The sequence below is a fragment of the Myxocyprinus asiaticus genome, chromosome 13 (assembly GCF_019703515.2).
Source record: "Myxocyprinus asiaticus isolate MX2 ecotype Aquarium Trade chromosome 13, UBuf_Myxa_2, whole genome shotgun sequence".
Classification (NCBI taxonomy): Eukaryota; Metazoa; Chordata; class Actinopteri; order Cypriniformes; family Catostomidae; genus Myxocyprinus; species Myxocyprinus asiaticus.
The window spans coordinates 21,717,336-21,736,320 of record NC_059356.1 but is presented as its reverse complement, the minus strand read 5'-3'; the positions used below and the strand labels follow the sequence as shown (position 1 = coordinate 21,736,320).

The 18,985-nt window shown below is 36.9% G+C and overlaps 1 protein-coding gene across 3 annotated transcripts in view; it reads right to left on the bottom strand.

Annotated features, from left to right (window-relative positions):
• The window catches only part of llgl1 (LLGL scribble cell polarity complex component 1), a 71,401-nt gene that overhangs the window by 5,615 nt on the left and 46,801 nt on the right, over positions 1 to 18,985 (bottom strand). For 2 of the 3 annotated variants that reach the window (XM_051715365.1, XM_051715364.1), the window contains exons 6-19: positions 17,511 to 17,673; positions 16,630 to 16,765; positions 14,904 to 14,958; positions 14,659 to 14,813; positions 12,322 to 12,539; positions 11,305 to 11,372; positions 10,958 to 11,111; positions 9,248 to 9,352; positions 6,664 to 6,956; positions 6,233 to 6,386; positions 5,852 to 5,993; positions 2,538 to 2,821; positions 944 to 1,208; positions 726 to 840 (exon numbers count right to left, since the gene is read on the bottom strand). In XM_051715365.1, coding sequence (XP_051571325.1) covers positions 726 to 840; positions 944 to 1,208; positions 2,538 to 2,821; positions 5,852 to 5,993; positions 6,233 to 6,386; positions 6,664 to 6,956; positions 9,248 to 9,352; positions 10,958 to 11,111; positions 11,305 to 11,372; positions 12,322 to 12,539; positions 14,659 to 14,813; positions 14,904 to 14,958; positions 16,630 to 16,765; positions 17,511 to 17,673 — 2,307 coding nt within the window. The remainder of the gene's footprint in view (positions 1 to 725; positions 841 to 943; positions 1,209 to 2,537; positions 2,822 to 5,851; positions 5,994 to 6,232; positions 6,387 to 6,663; positions 6,957 to 9,247; positions 9,353 to 10,957; positions 11,112 to 11,304; positions 11,373 to 12,321; positions 12,540 to 14,658; positions 14,814 to 14,903; positions 14,959 to 16,629; positions 16,766 to 17,510; positions 17,674 to 18,985) is intronic. The other variant, XM_051715366.1, reaches the window with a different exon arrangement.

Here is an 18,985-nt window from a genome sequence, read left to right as displayed (position 1 = left end):
AAAACACTGTGTCCTGTTAAAAGTTGTTTGAAATATTAAAAAAGCATCTCGAGATCCATTAATGTTTTTGTGCTCAGCCTAGTTGTTTTTGAGTGCAAAAGAGCATCTGTGGAAGGCTGTGCTGCCTGCTCGGTGTGTTGCTATTACAGCTGGTGCTGACTGCCCCCTACTGCACCAAGGTGGTACCTCAAGCTTGAATAGCTCCAATGGTAAGAACATTCATTATTACGAATCTTTTATCGGGGGCATGATTAATTACAAAAAAATTTTTCGGTTGATTCATTAAAATGACCCAGGTAAACAAGAGTCATTTGTTTGCTAATCAGATATTCCATTATTGTTACAATTATTTATTTTTTTGTTGCATTTGCGACCATTTTAGTCACAGTCTGCAGCCCTGCCATCCCCATGTCTCTATGATATTTTAATGTTTGTTCAAATCCCCAACCCTTAGTATGAGCAATAGTATTATTGATGCTTGCCTTAGCATCACTGTTTCCAAACCCAAGCATACAGAAGCCCACAGAGGCCATGTATATGCATTATGATTATTTTTCTCTCTTGATTTCTCAAGATCAAAAGTTACTTTATGGCCTTTGTGAGCTTCCATATATTTGGAAACAATCACTTTTTTTTTTCTAATCCATTTGATGCCACCAGAGGCACAGAAATTACACACTTCGACCTTAAACTGAAAATAGTGGAATCAGTCTCATGTTAAGTACCTGTGTTCAGAAAGGTCATGAGGTCGCTCCACATCCACCTGGCATAGTGGCTCTGTGATCACACGAGCCGACAGCGAGAACCGCTCATACTCCGACGGCGAGATCAAGTAGAATCCTGAAAACATTGAAGATACCATGACTGAATTTCCTTGACTTTAGGAGCTCAGAGCTGGAAATGATTTAGGAACACATCGTTTGAGAACACACGGTCTACTAACCTTGTCCAGTCTTGGTGAACACACAGGAGGCAATGCCACTGATGTCTTCTTTACGGATGCAGTCGTAGCGTACTTGCGGTCTCAGTGCTGGCACACTAAACACGTGGATGTCACCGAGGTTTGTGAGGCACACTAGAGTGTTCTCAGAGTAGTCCTCAGAGGTTACGCTGGTGAAGTTTGACAGTGCCACCTTCCGTACTCGACAGCCTTCATGGGCGGTCAACTTGAACTTGGTCTTTGCGTTTACCTTAGGCAGCATGAAAACCTATAGTTTGCAAAAAGAATGATGTTGCATTTGTTTTAAAGCATGAAGATTAAGCATGTTCAGTAAAGTCTTTGTTTTAAATCTAGAACATTCATTTAATTAAAAAGCATGTGGCATGCTGATTAGTGTTACCACAGAAAATAATACACAATCCCTGCTTTTAAAAACAAAAGGAAAAACAAGTGTACAGTAATGGAATTTGGCAATAGAAGTCTCTGGGGCAAACAGTTTCAAACAATTTAAAAGCAGAAATGTTCAGCTTGCATTTTATAATGCACCTATATTAATTCTTCCATACATACGTGTATTATTTGAGCTGTAAAATAATCTTAATTGTCCTTTTAGCAGCAACACTACTGGAGGATGAAGTTGTGTTACTAGTGTAATTCCTGTGGGTAGACTTCTCTCAACATAAACAGCACTTTGCATCTAAAGGAATATTCCAGGTTCAATAGAAGTTATGCTCAATTGACTGCATTTATGGCATAATGTTATGTTATTAATGTTATTTATTTCGACTTGTCCCGATCTCGTAAAAAAAAAAATAATAATCTGGATTACAGTGAGGCACTTACAATGGAAGTGAATGGGGCCAGTCCATAAATGTTCAAATGTTTCAAAAGTATAGCCACAAGATGTAACATTATGCATGTTTACATTATATTAGTGTGATAAAATCGCTTACTAACCTTTTCTGTGTGAAGTATTGTATTCAACTACATTTTACAACTTTGTTGCCATGACAGCATAATGCCATAAACTCTAAAATAACCGTAAAAACAACAGTTTAAACAACTTTACAGCTCAAATAAAACAAGTTTTAACAGAATTAATTTTATAAAATTATAAGCTTCACATTTCTGCCTTTAAACACTCCAAGAATTGGCCCCATTCACTTCCATTGTAAGTGCCTCACTGTAACCTCAATTTTTCTTTTTTTTTCTTCTTTTTTTTTTTTTAAAGGAGGGACGAGTCAAGAATTTATTTTTGTAGTAATCAACATTAAGCCACAAATGCTGTAAATTGAGCTTAGCTTGTACTGAACCCGGAATATTCCTCTAACGACTTCATGTCCCCTTTTGCAGGTTGGTAAGCATTTTTTTTTTTTTTTTAATTAGTCTCATATTAACATGTGTAATGTCAAAGTCTTTTTGCTCTTCTTTTGAGTGTGTATTTTAATGTTTATTCCTTGCCCCACATAAAACATTTTTTTTTACACTAATGCTCAAAATTATTTTCTGTGGCAATCAACAGCATGCCAAAAATGTTGTTCAAAGAACCTGGAAATTTTTTAAATATAAATCCACCATAACCAGTTCATGTCCCCACCTTAAACTGCTCCTCAGAAGTAATAAGAACAGAGTGGCTGCCCTGCATGTCTGGTGCTTTGGCCAGATCTCTCGAGACTTCATACGGCTCAGGTAGAGGGTTCCCTCTACCATCCAGCACAGCGATGGACACCACTGGAGCTCTGTGCATCAGCTGGATCTCCTTCCCCAGCAGGGCCTCCACGCTCTGCTCCGAGAACTTCTCTTGAGAGGGGACGTCCAGAGCATATGCGTAAACCGAGCCAGAGTTTGTGCCAGCCCACATGGTAGGACCATGGTGTGTTCCTGAGAAACCAAGAGGAGGAAAAAAACTGATCTGATCAAGTGGCAGCCATGGTGAGCACAGCATGTTAAACTGAGAGCCTAGATCATAAACCTTTATACAAGTGTTTCTCAAACCTGTTTGGGAATGTAATTATACTTTACATCTGCCTACCTACATTAGTACTTCATCAATGGTCAAGTAGTAGTATGGGAATTGAGCTGATGTGGGTGCATCAGAATAGTAAGAACTTAAATTGGTCATTCTTCAACAACTATTCAGGTGGTTTAAAACACCACATATTCCGTCCAGTAGAGCTGGGTGATACGGCGATATATATCGTGGTGATGATATAAAGTGTCAATCGATATATATTTTGCATCAGTGTTTCATTTGAGTGTCGCTTGCACTTTTTCTGGAGCACGCAAGTGCGCGCGAGTCCAGCTAAAGCAGGCTTCTCGAGATTCACAGGAGAGCGCAGAGCGGGATCACTCGTATTGCTCAGTCGTTTTTGACCCAGGAAAAACCATCTTGACAGAACGGGATAACTCCCAAACAAGTCAAGAAAATTAAGAGGGGCTTGTTATTAAAACAGGTGCGACATCTGAGGTGTGGGGTAGTAACTGATTACATGTAATCTGGATTACAAAATCAAGTAATTGTAATTTGATTAAATTACATTTAAAATACTCATAATCGGACTACAGTTACTTTATAGATTACATGATTACATATTAACAAGGCAACGGCAGTAAATTAATTTATAGTAAAGTAATATTTTACTGATCATCCTAATCATTCTCTTTTTTTTGTTTATTTTCTGATTGTTTCATGTTGATGTTCGTAAAATTGCTAGTGTTGTATGCACTTAAAATTAACTTGATGTCCCAGTATTTTGAATTATAAACTTTGGCCATGCACTGTCATTGCTGTTAGATTTATTGTTTATTTCATTCATGTACTGTTTAATGCACTTTTTAAAAATGTCATAAGGAGCTCTTTTTGTGAGGCTCTTTTTGTTATTAATAAAGAAAACATTTTCATCTTTGAACTTTTATGTTAAAATCGTTATCCTACTCAAATGCACGTGACAAAATAAAGAACTGTTGAAAGTAATCCAAAAGTAATTGGATTATATTACCCCAAAATGTAATCTACGAGATTACATTACTGACTGAATTTGAAATGTAATTTGTAATCATTATCTGATTACAATTTACAAGTAATTCGCCCAGCACTGGGTGTAGGTTCATAAAAGCCAACACAGAGCAGAAAAATGTAATCTGCAAACTCTCGCGCGACGATAATCACTCGTAATACAAGCAATTTGTTTTACCTCCTCAAAATGAAGCATACAAAAGAATATTATGAAATCCAAAAGATGCGCTTTGCATTAATTTGGTCATTTTTTATTATTTTTTTCAAGAAGTGTTTATATTCATTTATTGTTTATTTTATGCAAGAAGTGTTTACATAATGTTTTTATATTTTCTACAAAAAGGGTTTGTTGTAGTTTTTTTACTTCTGCATTATTTTCTTTGTTGAATTGCTTTGGGAAGATCTTTAGTTTCTGGAGGAAAGTTTATAATAATAATAATAATAATAATAATAAGTCAACAACATATCAGTTTGAAATGTGGCATAATGTGAAATTTAGCATTATGGTAAGAATAATTTAAACAAATTTTAGTTCTTTTTTTCTTTTTTTTACTATGACTATTGGCAAGTTCCAAATAAAGAGAAAATTATATAAGAGTATATACTGTAAGTATTTGGAAGTATTTAATTCACTGACTGGGTTATCCAAAAATAGGCATTACAATATGGTTATTTAAAATATTAACCAATTTGTATCGATTTCGAACAAAAATATACTCTTATCATGATAGTGTTATTGTGATATACAATTATTCACACTATGATATAAGCTTTTGGTCATATCGCCCACCCCTACCATCCATGTGTTTGGAGTGAATACCTTTTCTATTTTTCCCCTATTCAGTCAGCACAGCTGTTTCAGACAATACTAACCTGGCCTGACATATTATAAAGTTACAATAACAAACCACTCACATGCTTAAAGGCAAAGATATTTCCCCCCCATTATTGTGCATTATTTAAATACAGTATATTGCACTGATAAAACAATACTACTTTGTTCAGAAATTCCCTCTTGGAGAATTCACCTCTCTCCAAAAATGATTCAGTCACTATTGTGGAAGAGTCTATTTGAGTTAAGAGCTCATATATATTTGCACAGCAGAAAAATGAGGCAGGCCTGCTTTGTGCTTATGTGGCCCAGACCATGCAGACATCATAATATACAGGAACAGCATAAATTACTTACTTTAATAACACAAACGTGGGTGAGTGTGTAACACCCTCGATCAGGTTTTAAACTATTTCCACATCAGCAGAGTCTTCAGGGACAGCCCACACATTTCACACAGAACAGAAAAAACTACACACAAGTAAAAAAGGACATTTCTTTTCTCTCTAAACTCACCATCATTCTGATGCAGTCTGATTCTGACAGAATAAAAAGGTCCTGGTGGGAACCAAATATTACAACCAAGAATGAAATTACTTGAATTATTCAAATCAGTAATGAGGTTAATAACTTTTTTTTTTTTTTTTTTTTGGTAATTTCCACAACAAAGAACCACAATCACAGAATGTTACTGCATGCTCAACCATTTTCAAATGCCACTCAAAATGAAAAATGAGTATACATTATTTTAATCAGTTATTCAACCCTAAAAAGGGATTTAATTATTTGAAAGTTTGTGATAAACATTCTTCATAGTATCAGTATCTTATAATCAGGCCCGCTTGTAATCTGTGCTCACAGAAATCTGCATTTACAAAGCTCTACAAATCACTCTACACTCAACTCTACAAAACATGCGTGCGTGTTTGTTTATATTAAATTGTTTTGTTAGGAGCTACCAGTAAGTGTCGTACTCTCAGCTGCGATGAACACATTTACTGAACCAAGTTTAAATCCATTCAGCTGAATTTCGCAGAATTTCCGTTAATTCGTTTATTCTCACCATCTCTGAGGAATGTGTCAGCGAAGCAGAGGCAGCGCACCACACCAGACAACGAGTCGTCAACAGAGCGGGGCTCAATTCGTCTCTGAACCGGTGTCACCTCGGCATCATGCTCTGCCAGATGTGCATTAGCCTCCTGCACCTAAAGCAAGCAGGATAAGGATCTTACACAAAATAAACACCAACAAGATTCTCATTCCTTAATATCAGGAAATCCAGAAGATTTTCTTATTAATGAAATCATGCAGAAAATCAAACTCACACTCAAATTTGGAAAAACTAGAAAAACCTATGTTCACGACAGATATTTCAAGGATTTTTCCATGACATTATTGATTCTCATTACTTTTCCAGGCCTGGGAATACCAACTCGGCACTCACTTTACTGGTGGGACTATTAACCACAGCACGTTTCTTTCCTGAAACTCTGCTCTTCCGGATTCTTCTGAAGGACTGCCGTAAGGATTTCTTTAGGGACTTCACTCGAGAGAGAGGGCCCTCCATAGCCAGAGAGTCATTGGGGTGCAGAGTGCACCTACAGCAAAAACACAAACCTCAGTAAATGCATAACCCTCAAATTCCTTTTTGAATCACTCAAAAACAAAACAAAAAAAAAACAGTTTTTTATTGATATCATATAATGCTATCATGCACTGTAATTGTTGAAGGAAATGCACATTCAAATAATATTAATATCGTCATGGCAAACTGGACTCATCTCTTTGAAGCCGAAGCAGATTATGCAGCATTAATAGTGGTCCTGAACAAGAATTTGGCAAAGTAACAAAGCCTCAGATGGCCCCCTGATTTACCTTGCCAGCACTGGACTTCGCCGATGGTAGTCAAAGAGGCCAAAGCCATGACTGGTGCCAAATGCAATGAGGTTCCACTCAGCATTCAGGGTTACCGCGGTAACGGCTGCGGGGGGCATGCACTGCACCAGGACGACTGGCTGGAATCCAGGAGCAAACACCACAGAGCCGCTCTTAGGAGGCAGCCGGTCATGACCCTTCCACGTAAAACCCTCCCGATCCTGGAGAAGATCCATTGTGGCCACATCAATCATGTGATCAGACTTCTCATCACCAAGAACCATAACTATAACCTGTAAACAAAAGCAATGGTTATGGCTTTACTAATACTGATTTTTCTGAGAAAAATTATGAATTATAAATACTAGGGTTGTCTAAGTTAATGTGACCAATTACAGTAAACAGATCCAGCGCTGTTAAATAAAACACAGTTAAGCTTTTACACTTTTATTTCACATTACAACCATTATGTTCTGTTCTGTCAGTGTCCTAAAGTCAGTTTGTAGTATTTAATACATACACAACCCCCCAGAGATTCTCAGTCACCAGTAAATAATGGCAAAAGGCCTTCTTAAGAGCTAAATTGTTATAAATCAACATGAAACTTTAACAAGACTAATTTGCAGGCTTTGTATGGTGGAATTGTTTTTAAAATCTGAGCAAGCATGAACTAATCACCAATAAGAGATACACACCATGTAGCAGAACTTTGGCAGACTAGAATTGCAAAAAAAATGGTTATATATATATATATATATATATATATATATATATATATATATATATATATATATATATATATATATATATACACACAGGTGCTGGTCATATAATTAGAATATCATCAAAAAGTTGATTTATTTCACTAATTCCATTCAAAAAGAGAAACTTGTATATTATATTCATTCATTACACACAGACTGATATATTTCAAATGTTTCTTTCTTTTAATTTTGATGATTATAACTGACAACTAAGGAAAATCCCAAATTCAGTATCTCAGAAAATTAGAATATTGTGAAAAGGTTCAATATTGAAGACACCTGGTGCCACACTCTAATCAGCTAATTAACTCAAAACACCTGCAAAGGCCTTTAAATGGTCTCTCAGTCTAGTTCTGTACGCTACACAATCATGGGGAAGACTGCTGACTTGACAGTTGTCCAAAAGACGACCATTGACACGTTGCACAAGGAGGGCAAGACACAAAAGGTCATTGCAAAAGAGGCTGGCTGTTCACAGAGCTCTGTGTCCAAGCACATTAATAGAGAGGCGAAGGGAAGGAAAAGATGTGGTAGAAAAAAAGTGTACAAGCAATAGGGATAACCGCACCCTGGAGAGGATTGTGAAACAAAACCCATTCAAAAATGTGGGGGAGATTCACAAAGAGTGGACTGCAGCTGGAGTCAGTGCTTCAAGAACCACTACGCACAGACGTATGCAAGACATGGGTTTCAGCTGTCGCATTCCTTGTGTCAAGCCACTCTTGAACAACAGACAGCGTCAGAAGCGTCTCGCCTGGGCTAAAGACAAAAAGGACTGGACTGCTGCTGAGTGGTCCAAAGTTATGTTCTCTGATGAAAGTAAATTTTGCATTTCCTTTGGAAATCAGGGTCCCAGAGTCTGGAGGAAGAGAGGAGAGGCACACAATCCATGTTGCTTGAGGTCCAGTGTAAAGTTTCCACAGTCAGTGATGGTTTGGGGTGCCATGTCATCTGCTGGTGTTGGTCCACTGTGTTTTCTGAGGTCCAAGGTCAACGCAGCCGTATACCAGGAAGTTTTAGAGCACTTCATGCTTCCTGCTGCTGACCAACTTTATGGAGATGCAGATTTCATTTTCCAACAGGACTTGGCACCTGCACACAGTGCCAAAGCAACCAGTATCTGGTTTAAGGACCATGGTATCCCTGTTCTTAATTGGCCAGCAAACTCGCCTGACCTTAACCCCATAGAAAATCTGTGGGGTATCGTGAAGAGGAAGATGCGATATGCCAGACCCAACAATGCAGAAGAGCTGAAGGCCACTATCAGAGCAACCTGGGCTCTCATAACACCTGAGCAGTGCCACAGACTGATCGACTCCATGCCACGCCGCATTGCTGCAGTAATTCAGGCAAAAGGAGCCCCAACTAAGTATTGAGTGCTGTACATGCTCATACTTTTCATGTTCATATTTTTCAGTTGGCCAAGATTTCTAAAAATCCTTTCTTTGTATTGGTCTTAAGTAATATTCTAATTTTCTGAGATACTGAATTTGGGATTTTCCTTAGTTGTCAGTTATAATCATCAAAATTAAAAGAAAGAAACATTTGAAATATATCAGTCTGTGTGTAATGAATGAATATAATATACAAGTTTCACTTTTTGAATGGAATTAGTGAAATAAATCAACTTTTTGATGATATTCTAATTATATGACCAGCACCTGTATATATATATGAATGAATGAATGAATGCACCAAAAAAAAAAAATTGCAATAGCAACAGAATATGGTAATCTATTGGTAGCCCTAATAAATATTTTTGCATAAATCATAAAAAATAATAAAACAATAATAAAAATAAAAAAAAGTTGTGACCATACTTGTCCAGCAGTGCCAGCCACCACCAGTTTCCCGCTATATTTACAGAGGCTGATCTTCTGGATTCCTAGTCTGGGATCATCACTATACGGGTCAAAACAGCCCACCTGGAAATAAATTAAAAGCAAACAGAAATTGTTATTCTTTGTTATTATATTTTTATAGATTCTTGAGGTTGCACAAACATAGAGCTGCAATATCCTCTTCAAGAGGAATTAACGTTACAAAAACACACCTGAGCCAATGAAGAACATTCTTGCTGTCACTAAGAAAAACAACAAACCTTCCACACCTTGCCAAAGAAGAAAAATAAAACATCACTTCTTTATCAAATATAACATCAGTGGTCTTTTATTGTCAACAGACTAAATTTGAACACTTTTGTCCCACATAAAAGTGTATGATTGTCATTGTATTAGATAACAAAATATCAAATCAAGTGGCATCTGCAAACAAGTTATGATCAAGATATTTTTTAAGAACTAACTTTATTATTCTGAGCCAGTTTTGTGAATGTATGATATAATATCTATTGTATCATTTCAAACCTAAACATTTAGTAAAATGCTTTGCTTGAAAAGAGTGCTTGTGCTATCTTTCTTTTAAATAAATGCCACTTTTTTATATTTATATAGTGCAAAGACATTTTCATACATTATATACCACTGTACGTAGCCTTACAGAAAGAAAACATCACATGCTCGTATATCTCCACGTACATACATGTGTTGAACGATATAATATATGAACAATACAAGACTATATTTCCTTCCCCTCTAGACACATTGACCCTAAACAACATGTCTGCTCCCAGCCAAACAGCTGCGGTCAAACTACAAAGAAAAGGTAGAAACGTACATGTTATGAAGGTAATAAAAAAAATATCAGTAAAACAGGCAATGCAGAAGTGTCATCCATAGCAGAAATGTGCTTCATCAGATGCTAGCGAAGCAATTCAGCCCTTAGACAGACAGTCTGATTTTAATTAAGGTGCAACAGGAATTGAATCCCGTGTGAATCCCATATGCTAAAATGGGCCACACGCCAGACTTCAGTCGGCACTACACTTGTGAAGCAGAAGCAGATGAAAAGGTGGGTTAGGAAAACAAAAAGAGGAGAAGGGAGAGGTTAAGAAACTTGCCGAGCTAAAGCTGCCCTTGTCAAAGAAAAAACAGCAGCATAAAATAAAATCAAGTAAAATAACATTCACCCAGTATTCAGGTGACGTGGTTCATTTCTGCAACCCTAGCAACACCAAACATAATTAGATTCTGGGAAATCAACCTACTAATGACTTATAATTGTCTCTGCACCTTGAACTGGGACAGAATTAAGTGCTGAAGCATTGAAATTACACACACTTCCCCTTTTTGAAGGGATAGTTCAGCCAAAAATGACTATGTACTCACTACTCACCCTCATGTCATTCCAAACCCATATGACTCTGTTGTGTCAAAAGAGGAGTTATCTAGCAGAATATAATGAAAATGAATGGTTATCACAGCTGTCCATGGTCCCCATGGACTTTCATTAAACTGAAAAGAGCTGCTTGGACATTATAATAAATTTCTCTTTTTGTGTTTCAGAAAGTCATACAGTTTAGGAACAACATAACAGTGAGCAAATAATGACAGAATTTTCATTTTTATGATGAACTATCCCTTTGTTTTAATGGTGAAAAACAGAGAACAAATCTCCCATAAATCCCTGACCTTTCTAAAAGGAGGCCATTCCTCCTCCCCGGCCTGGGTCAGGCTGTCGTTGTGGTCACAGTCGGTTTGAAAGATGTTAGCCGTGCCGAGTTTGTAAAGTGGTTTGAGCGACACTCCAGACGCATCCCAAAAACGCACTGTGCCATCCTCGTGACTAAAGCAATGAAAACAAAATACATCATCCTGACATTTGATCTAAATAAACAGAATGTTATCCAATTCAACAAGGCTTATAGGATGTTTCATCTAGACCTTTAATAAACATCTAAGCAGTGGTTAAACGTGTTTAATTTGCTATGATTTGCAATGAGACATTGGAGCACAGCAATAAAAAGAAAAACACTCACCCAGTTAACAGCAGTTCTTTCTGCTTTGGATCAGGTGCTAAGTTTTTCCCTCCACATATCGGCCAATTCTGTGACAATATATAGAAAGAACATCACTCAGAGTCACCACATTAACGAAAAAAAAAAAAACATCTGGCATTTAAATCTTTAAATTTACTGATGAAATAACAAGGACTTTGATGCTGAATTATGTTTTATTGACAGTCGTTAAATAAAATCCCTTTCAGAAAGTCACACCACTGAGCTGTTAAATCTAAAAATACAGTATGAGCTTACAGTATTAAATTGGTTCATTTATATAAAACAGTAACCTAAAATGAAGAGTGGTGTTTGTTTCATGATGTTCTCATAACTTTATACACATAACAGAGGTTATATGTAATTAGCCAACATTGTTTAGTTTCCTGTTGAAATGGATTAAAATAAGAATCAAGTAAAATGGAAAAATATTGCAACCCACACGTAATCTGTACCCGCAGAACTCCCATGAAAAGCACTACAGATCTGAAACAACAACTGAAACAGCAATATCGAGAAAATATTTTAGAACAGAGCATAACTAGAAAAATTTACATTCACTTTACAAATTTCAATGACTTTTTCTAGGCCTGGAAAACACAAACGTAAAATTGCCAAATATTTCCAGGTTTTACATTACCGTATGTTTTTGAATATTCATGGTTAATTCGATAATACTTTCTGGACCCCCGCCCCCCCCAAAAAAGAAAAAAAAAGTGATGTAGTGCAGTACTCTCAGCTCTGTTTAACATCATTTTCAATATTTAAATGCATTCCACATTACTTTGTGCACATTCTGGGTGGGGTTTTGTCATCAGGGTTCATTTTCCAGAATCTGCTTGCATTACCTTGCATTAAGTTGAGATCTGACAAGTTAAAAATAGATAAGATAGGACTCCGGAAAACGGCTCCAGAGCACCAGATCTTAGTCATCAACAAAATCACAACTTAAGCCCTGCTTACAGGTCACCTGTGAAGTTTGAGCACCCATTCACTCGCCTCAAAGTTCTGCAGAGGACACTGTTGTTGGCCAGCATTGATCACTCGCTCCCACAGCTTGGGCGGCACATTTGAGATGTGGCATGAACAGGTGATGGCGGAGGAGTGCAGAGGAGCCAGGTAAGGAGCAGGTACTGTGGGCCACCCAGCCATCTGAAGGTCAATCACCACCAGCTCTTCTTCCAAAAGAACAACAAGGGCTGAAGGGTCATCAAATTCTACAGGATAGAAAAAAAATTGCAACAAAAGTACATGCACAGGAAACAAAAGTTGCCATATAACAGAAGAAAAAAAAATGATCAATGATTTACAGTAAAGTTATAATAGGGAAAATGTCCCTGGAGCAACCTGGGACCTAGTGCCATGCTCAAGGGCACAACAGTGATGGCTTGGCCCTTGTGGGGTTTGAACCCACAACCTTTTGCCAGGGTTCTGACAATTTTTGACTGATGAATTTCCCATTACCTTTCCAATCATGTGTAATTACAATCATTTTAGAGCAGAGCAAAACTAAAAAAAATAAAAAATAAATAAAAATGGTAACACTAGTTTTGGGATCAGAAATTAGACAGTAATTAATGACTAATAATTGGACTTCATGATCTCAAGACTAGATTATTGTAATGCATTACTGGTAGGATGTCCAGCAAGTTCAATAAATAAACTTCAATTGGTTCAAAATGCAGCTGCCAGAGTGCTGACTAGAACAAAGGAATATGATCATATTAGCCCAATTTTATCATCGTTACATTGGCTGCCTGTTAAATTTCGTATTAATTGTAAAATTCTTTTAACTACATTACGATCACAAAATTCTGGCTTGTTAATGATTCCAAGAATATCAAAATCCACAAAAGGAGGTAGATCCTTTTCATATTTGGCTCCTAAACTATGGAATAGTCTCCCTAACACTGTTCGGGACTCAGACACACTCTCTCAGCTTAAGTCTAGACTAAAGACTCATCTATTCAGCCAGGCATACACCTAATTTATCCTTCAACTCATAATTAGGCTGCTTTAGTTAGGTCTGCCGGAACCGGAAACATCCATCATGATCTATAACTCTGAATAAAATTGAATGGCATCTACGCTAATATTATTCTATTTGTTTCCATGTCTTCATTCATATCGAGAGGTTTCCAGAGCCTGCCAGATCCAGCTCCATTCCTGCTTGGTGTCGGACTCCACTGCTACATGTTACTGAGAGATGACAACAAACTACAGCCAATGCTAGCCAGACATCACTTCAATCTTTTGACTTCAAGGATGAACTGATGCCAACTCCAAATGTAAGCCATCGGATACTTCATATGCCACTGCCTGAACCTTGGAATTAGGATGGACCCCACCGAACCTGCGATGCACCTCATCATTTATCTCTTCCTGCAACACCTTTGTCTATTGATGTACTACACTCTTAAAATGGAATACATAGACAATCAATTAATTGCCAACAAAAGCCTACATCAGTCAACTAACAAAGGAAAATGCATCCATGTGAACTTCTGCAGTTAATCCAGGATGGACCTCAAAGACATTAGTCACTAATCTAACAGTTCATAAAAAAAATATTTTTATTTTTAAAACACTGGACCTTAACTCTTACTTAATTTACAAATTTAAAACCATGACTTGCACTGCACATAATTAACCAATATTGGCATTATATGCATGCTGTTTAGCCAGAGGGGAACTGGCCCCCACAGTGAGCCTGATTTCTCCCAAGGTTATTTTTCTCCATTAACCAACATCTTATAGAGTTTTGTGTTCCTTGCCACAGTCGCCTTCAGCATGCTCACAGGAGTTCTAAATACAATTACTATATAATATAATTACTTTATACACAATTTACAATCATATTTAATCAAACTACACAATGATCACTGTAAGACTTTATAGATATTACGGTTTCATTTTCTGTTAATGCATGATTTCCTGTAAAGCTGCTTTGAAACGATGCATGTTGTGAAAAGCGCTATACAAATAAAAGACTTGACAAAAGCAAATATAAAGGGACTATAAAGCTAGAATAAATAAATTAAAAAACAATCAGCCAATAAAATCTTTATAAATACTTCATAAATGTCAAACAATCCATAACTATTCAATTACTAGAGTAATTATTAGTCATGAATTACTGTCTTATTTCTGATCCTTAAACTAAAGTGTTCCCAAAACAATTATATTCACTATAGAAATGTCCATGACTTTTCCCAGCAACTAACTTAAGAAAAAAAAAAAAAAAAAAAAAAAAAACAGTGAGAACCCCCTTTCGTTTATCACCCCAGGTATTTAACCACCAGGCAACCCCATCCCACGCATGCATGGCCTGCTCACCCTGATCTCTGTCTGTGCAGTGAATGGTGAAGAAGTCTATGACACGGGAGGTGAAGTCTAGGGTGACGTGGTTGCGGTCTTGGAGGATGGTTAAGCAGTGTCTGTCTCCATAGCTCGCTCTGGGCATACCGCCACTGAACAGCACTAGAGGAGCTCTGCAGAGAAATTAGGAGATCCTATGTCAGACAGGCAAAACCGAAACATGCGATTAAGGGATTTAATTTTTCACACACTATGGCACGAACCCTGATTCTGTTGTCCTCCACAATATCTTGTTCACGGCTTTGCAGGGAAAAGGGCCTGAGACGAGTAAAACAGAGGGGGAAAAACATGAGAAAGAGTTGGACAGAAACCATTAAAAATCTTGGCAGATAGTACACAGACATTAAAAATTGGAAAATATCCGTAGAACCCCATACAGATTGAGTCAACAAACCATCGGCTAATAGTGAAAAGTGCAAGTGAGGTTTATGATCCCTTTAATAGGTCTGGAGAAGGATTTTAATGGCCTATTACAAAAGTCAAATGGACTTGAAGCTTTGCTATAGAACAACATTTCCTGACTTTGTGTGAGTTAAGCACACATTACAGGGTGACCAGGCGTCTAAGAGTTTGTGGCTACTGCAATAACTACACTAACAATCAAAACTTTGGACACATATAACTACATTCATGTTTCTCATTACCTCAAACTGAAGGAACATGAATTTCTTTACAAAAGTCAATTTTAATTGTAAAACTTTTAAAATGGATGAGTTGGACCAGATACTGAAGGAAAAGCAAGATCTCAGCATACATGGGAACTACTTTAACTGTTTAAAAGGCATCTCAGGATGCACCTCATGAAGTTGATTGACTGAATGACCAGAGTGTGCAGAGCTGTAATCTAGGCAAAGGGTGGCTACTTTGAAGAAGCTAAAATATAAAATAGTTTTGATTTGTTTAAAATGTTATGGTCACTATATAATTGCAAGTTTCCCAGACCTATTGACCAATGAATTTCCATTACTCTTCCATGATTTTTTATTTTATAGAGTGTGCTAACAAAGAGCAACTTCACTCGATAAAATATTTTAGAACTGAGCGTAATTACACAAGATTTATATTGATAAATGAAATTTCCATGATTTTCCTAGCCCTGGATATCACAGATTAATTTAATTTTGTTTTAAATTAATTTAGAAAATTCGTTTTTATTTATTATTATTTTAATTTGTTTTATTTATTTCAATTTGTATTAAAATAATTATTTACATTTTGTTTCGTTTAGTTACATTTTCATTAAATTGTTCCAAGATAAAACAAATCACATGGACAATGTTATCCACATTAAAGGGATAGTTCACCCAAAAATGAACTGAACTGAATGATCCCTGCCCAGTAGGGGGCGATATGCATGAAGAATGTGAATAACCAAAAACAGAAGGAGAAAGTGAAGGAAAAAGGACATAAATATTTATCTGTTTCTCACCCACACCTATCATATCACTTCAGAAGATATGGATTTAACCACCAGAGTGGTCTGGAGTACTTTTATGTTGCCGTTATGTGGATTTTGGAGTTTCAATTTTGGCATCCATTCACTTGCATTGTATGGACCTACAGAGCTGAAATATTCTTCTAAAAATCTTCATTTGTAATCAATCAATAGACAGATAAATAAATTCCCTGATATTTCCAGGTTCTCTGCGAACCCAGATTATTCATACTTCCTTTCATTTTATTTCACAGTTGACTGATGACTTCACTATTATTCTAAAATGTGAAAAGTAGTAATAATTAAGAATGAATAGGTGGGTCCAAACGTTTGACTAGTAGAGTACATTGCACATCAATCAGCCAAAAACAATCTGTATGCAGAAAAGAAAGAAAGAGAAAGAAAAAGAGAGAGAGAGAAGAGAGAGAGAAAGAAAGAAAGAAAGAAAGAAAGAAAGAAAGAAGTGTGTGTAATTGGCATGGGCTGTGGCTCACCATATGGTATGGTGGAAGAGACAGGGTCATGAGTGCAGGGATTGCTGCTGCTGACAGCCCACACCATGTATCCACCATCACTATGGGAACTGACAAAGCTGTTCCCTGAACGTTCCCAGACCAAACTCTCCAGCTGCTGTAGGAGTGACAGTTCAGCACAATACGAGACATCAAAAAAGACAAAAGACGATGACACGGAGCCAAAAGGTTCAAGTTAAACCATCTGCACATGAAAATTGACATCAAGAACTCCTGATTTAAAGATGTAATTTAAGCCATCTTTTGAATCTGACAGATTTCTTGACTTGATGATTTTGAAAGCTGGTGCTTCTCTTTCCAAAACCTAGTGAGCTGGATACAAAGACTTTTGCAAAGGCTCTTCTAAGAGGTAAGCAACTAAACTGCACAGTGACAAAGTAGAATGTCAATTACAAACATTATACTTGTATTTCAATCAATACTGAAAAGTATTGAAATGTTTTTATGAAATGTAATTAAAAATGTACTATTTACCTAATATTAACTAATCAGTGTGCTACATATTTCTATGCTTAAGAGTGTCACAGTTTAGTTTATCAAAAGGCTAATGTGAAATTTTTAAGAATGCTCCAAATAGGTTAATAATGAGGTTCCATGCTGGTTAGGATGCTGCCTTGCAAGGCAACTGGCTATGTAGGCAATAGCGAGAGCAGTAGCTAATTAGGTTTTGGTAGTTTGAGTGTGCACTTTCTAACAATTATTTGCCATTTGCAGGCAGACCTCAAAACCCTGATGTCTGCATTTCTATTTTTAATTCTGTGCCCAAACCACATGAACCCACAGGGTGTTGAAAGCCATTGGAGAGACCCTGAACTTGCATACATAGAGACACGCACACACACCTGTTTTCCAAGGAAGACATTGTCTACGTGTCGACTGTTAAGGTCCCAAAGTACAACCAGACCTCTGCTGTATCCAATGAGAATTTTATCTGAGTCCTTTGGATGTTCCTGTAGGGACTCCACAGGCCCCAATGATTTTCCACACTTGTACTTATCTGGAACGCTGAAGAGGGGAATAACAAGACATGTGAAGATCATTACAAACAGCAAGATTTTATTCATCTGAAGTGAAGCACAGGAAGATTCAGAAAAACAACAGGCAGATGAAAAAAGCGAGCACAACGCTGCACTAGGGAAGTTTTGGAATATTTATTCTCCTTGTAGTGCTGCTCTATTGCACTTCTGTTTGCCGAAAAACCAATGTCTGAGTACACACCACTTTGCTCTCCTAACACTGAACTGAAGTACACAATTGAGGTTACAGAAAGCCTCAACATCACAGCAAAAGTTCAGTCAACACTTTTATTCTCACCACAATCAAACAAGATTTTGTGGAAAGGAATTCCAAATGGAGCACTTAATAAAAATGTGCAGCGTGTGAAGAACCAAACTCCAAGCTTTCAGAACAATGTGTAGAACATTTGGTAACCATTACTTTGATTCATGTTTGAAAAGAATAAAGAGTGGAATAGAAAGAAAATATGAAGCTCAGTAAAGAGATTTTTTTCTGTATACATAAGCTGTTCATATGTTTAACACTGCAGAAGTTGACATAACATTATCAGATGCTGACAAGCTTAAATTCAGTTTGAAAACCAAACAAAATGATGACCAATCAAAAGCCACAATCCGGGATACCTCTGTGGCTGTGGCATGGATTCAAGAGCTGGAATGTGCATGGTATACCCACAGAGGCAGGATGAGATGTAACCATGAAAGGGGGGAAGAGGAGAGAGGAAGACACATGGAAAAGATGGACTGGAGTAGCTGTTGGGTGGCTTGGCTTTGGATGAGAACAGCCACAAGAGACAATTTTACACAAACAAAATTAAAACTGAGGCTTTTAAAAGGAAAATTCATCCCAAAAATTGTCAGAGGAAACACAAAACAAGATTTGCATTTCCTGAAAGACATTACAGTGCATAATATTGACTGTGTGATACAAATCAATCATAATTCAGTTTGCAAATGTAACAATGACATAATTGGTAACAAATCGTTAGATCTAGAACATCAAACATTTTGTCATATAAGCAGTCAAACATTCTGTCATTCATTTAGTGCATATATGTGCACAGTTATAATAGAGTATATTGGGTTTTTGCATACACAAGAGACCAATTGTGATTAACGTGTATACTTGATGGAAGAAACAGAGCTAAAATTGCATTAAGTCTCCTAGTCCGACTTCGCAAAAATCTAACTGCATTTACATGACATTTTCCCAATTATTGGTTTAGTCTGACTGAAATCAAACTTTTAGAAAATGGATGTACACATACTCAGTGAGAGACTCACCCTCATGATATCCCAGA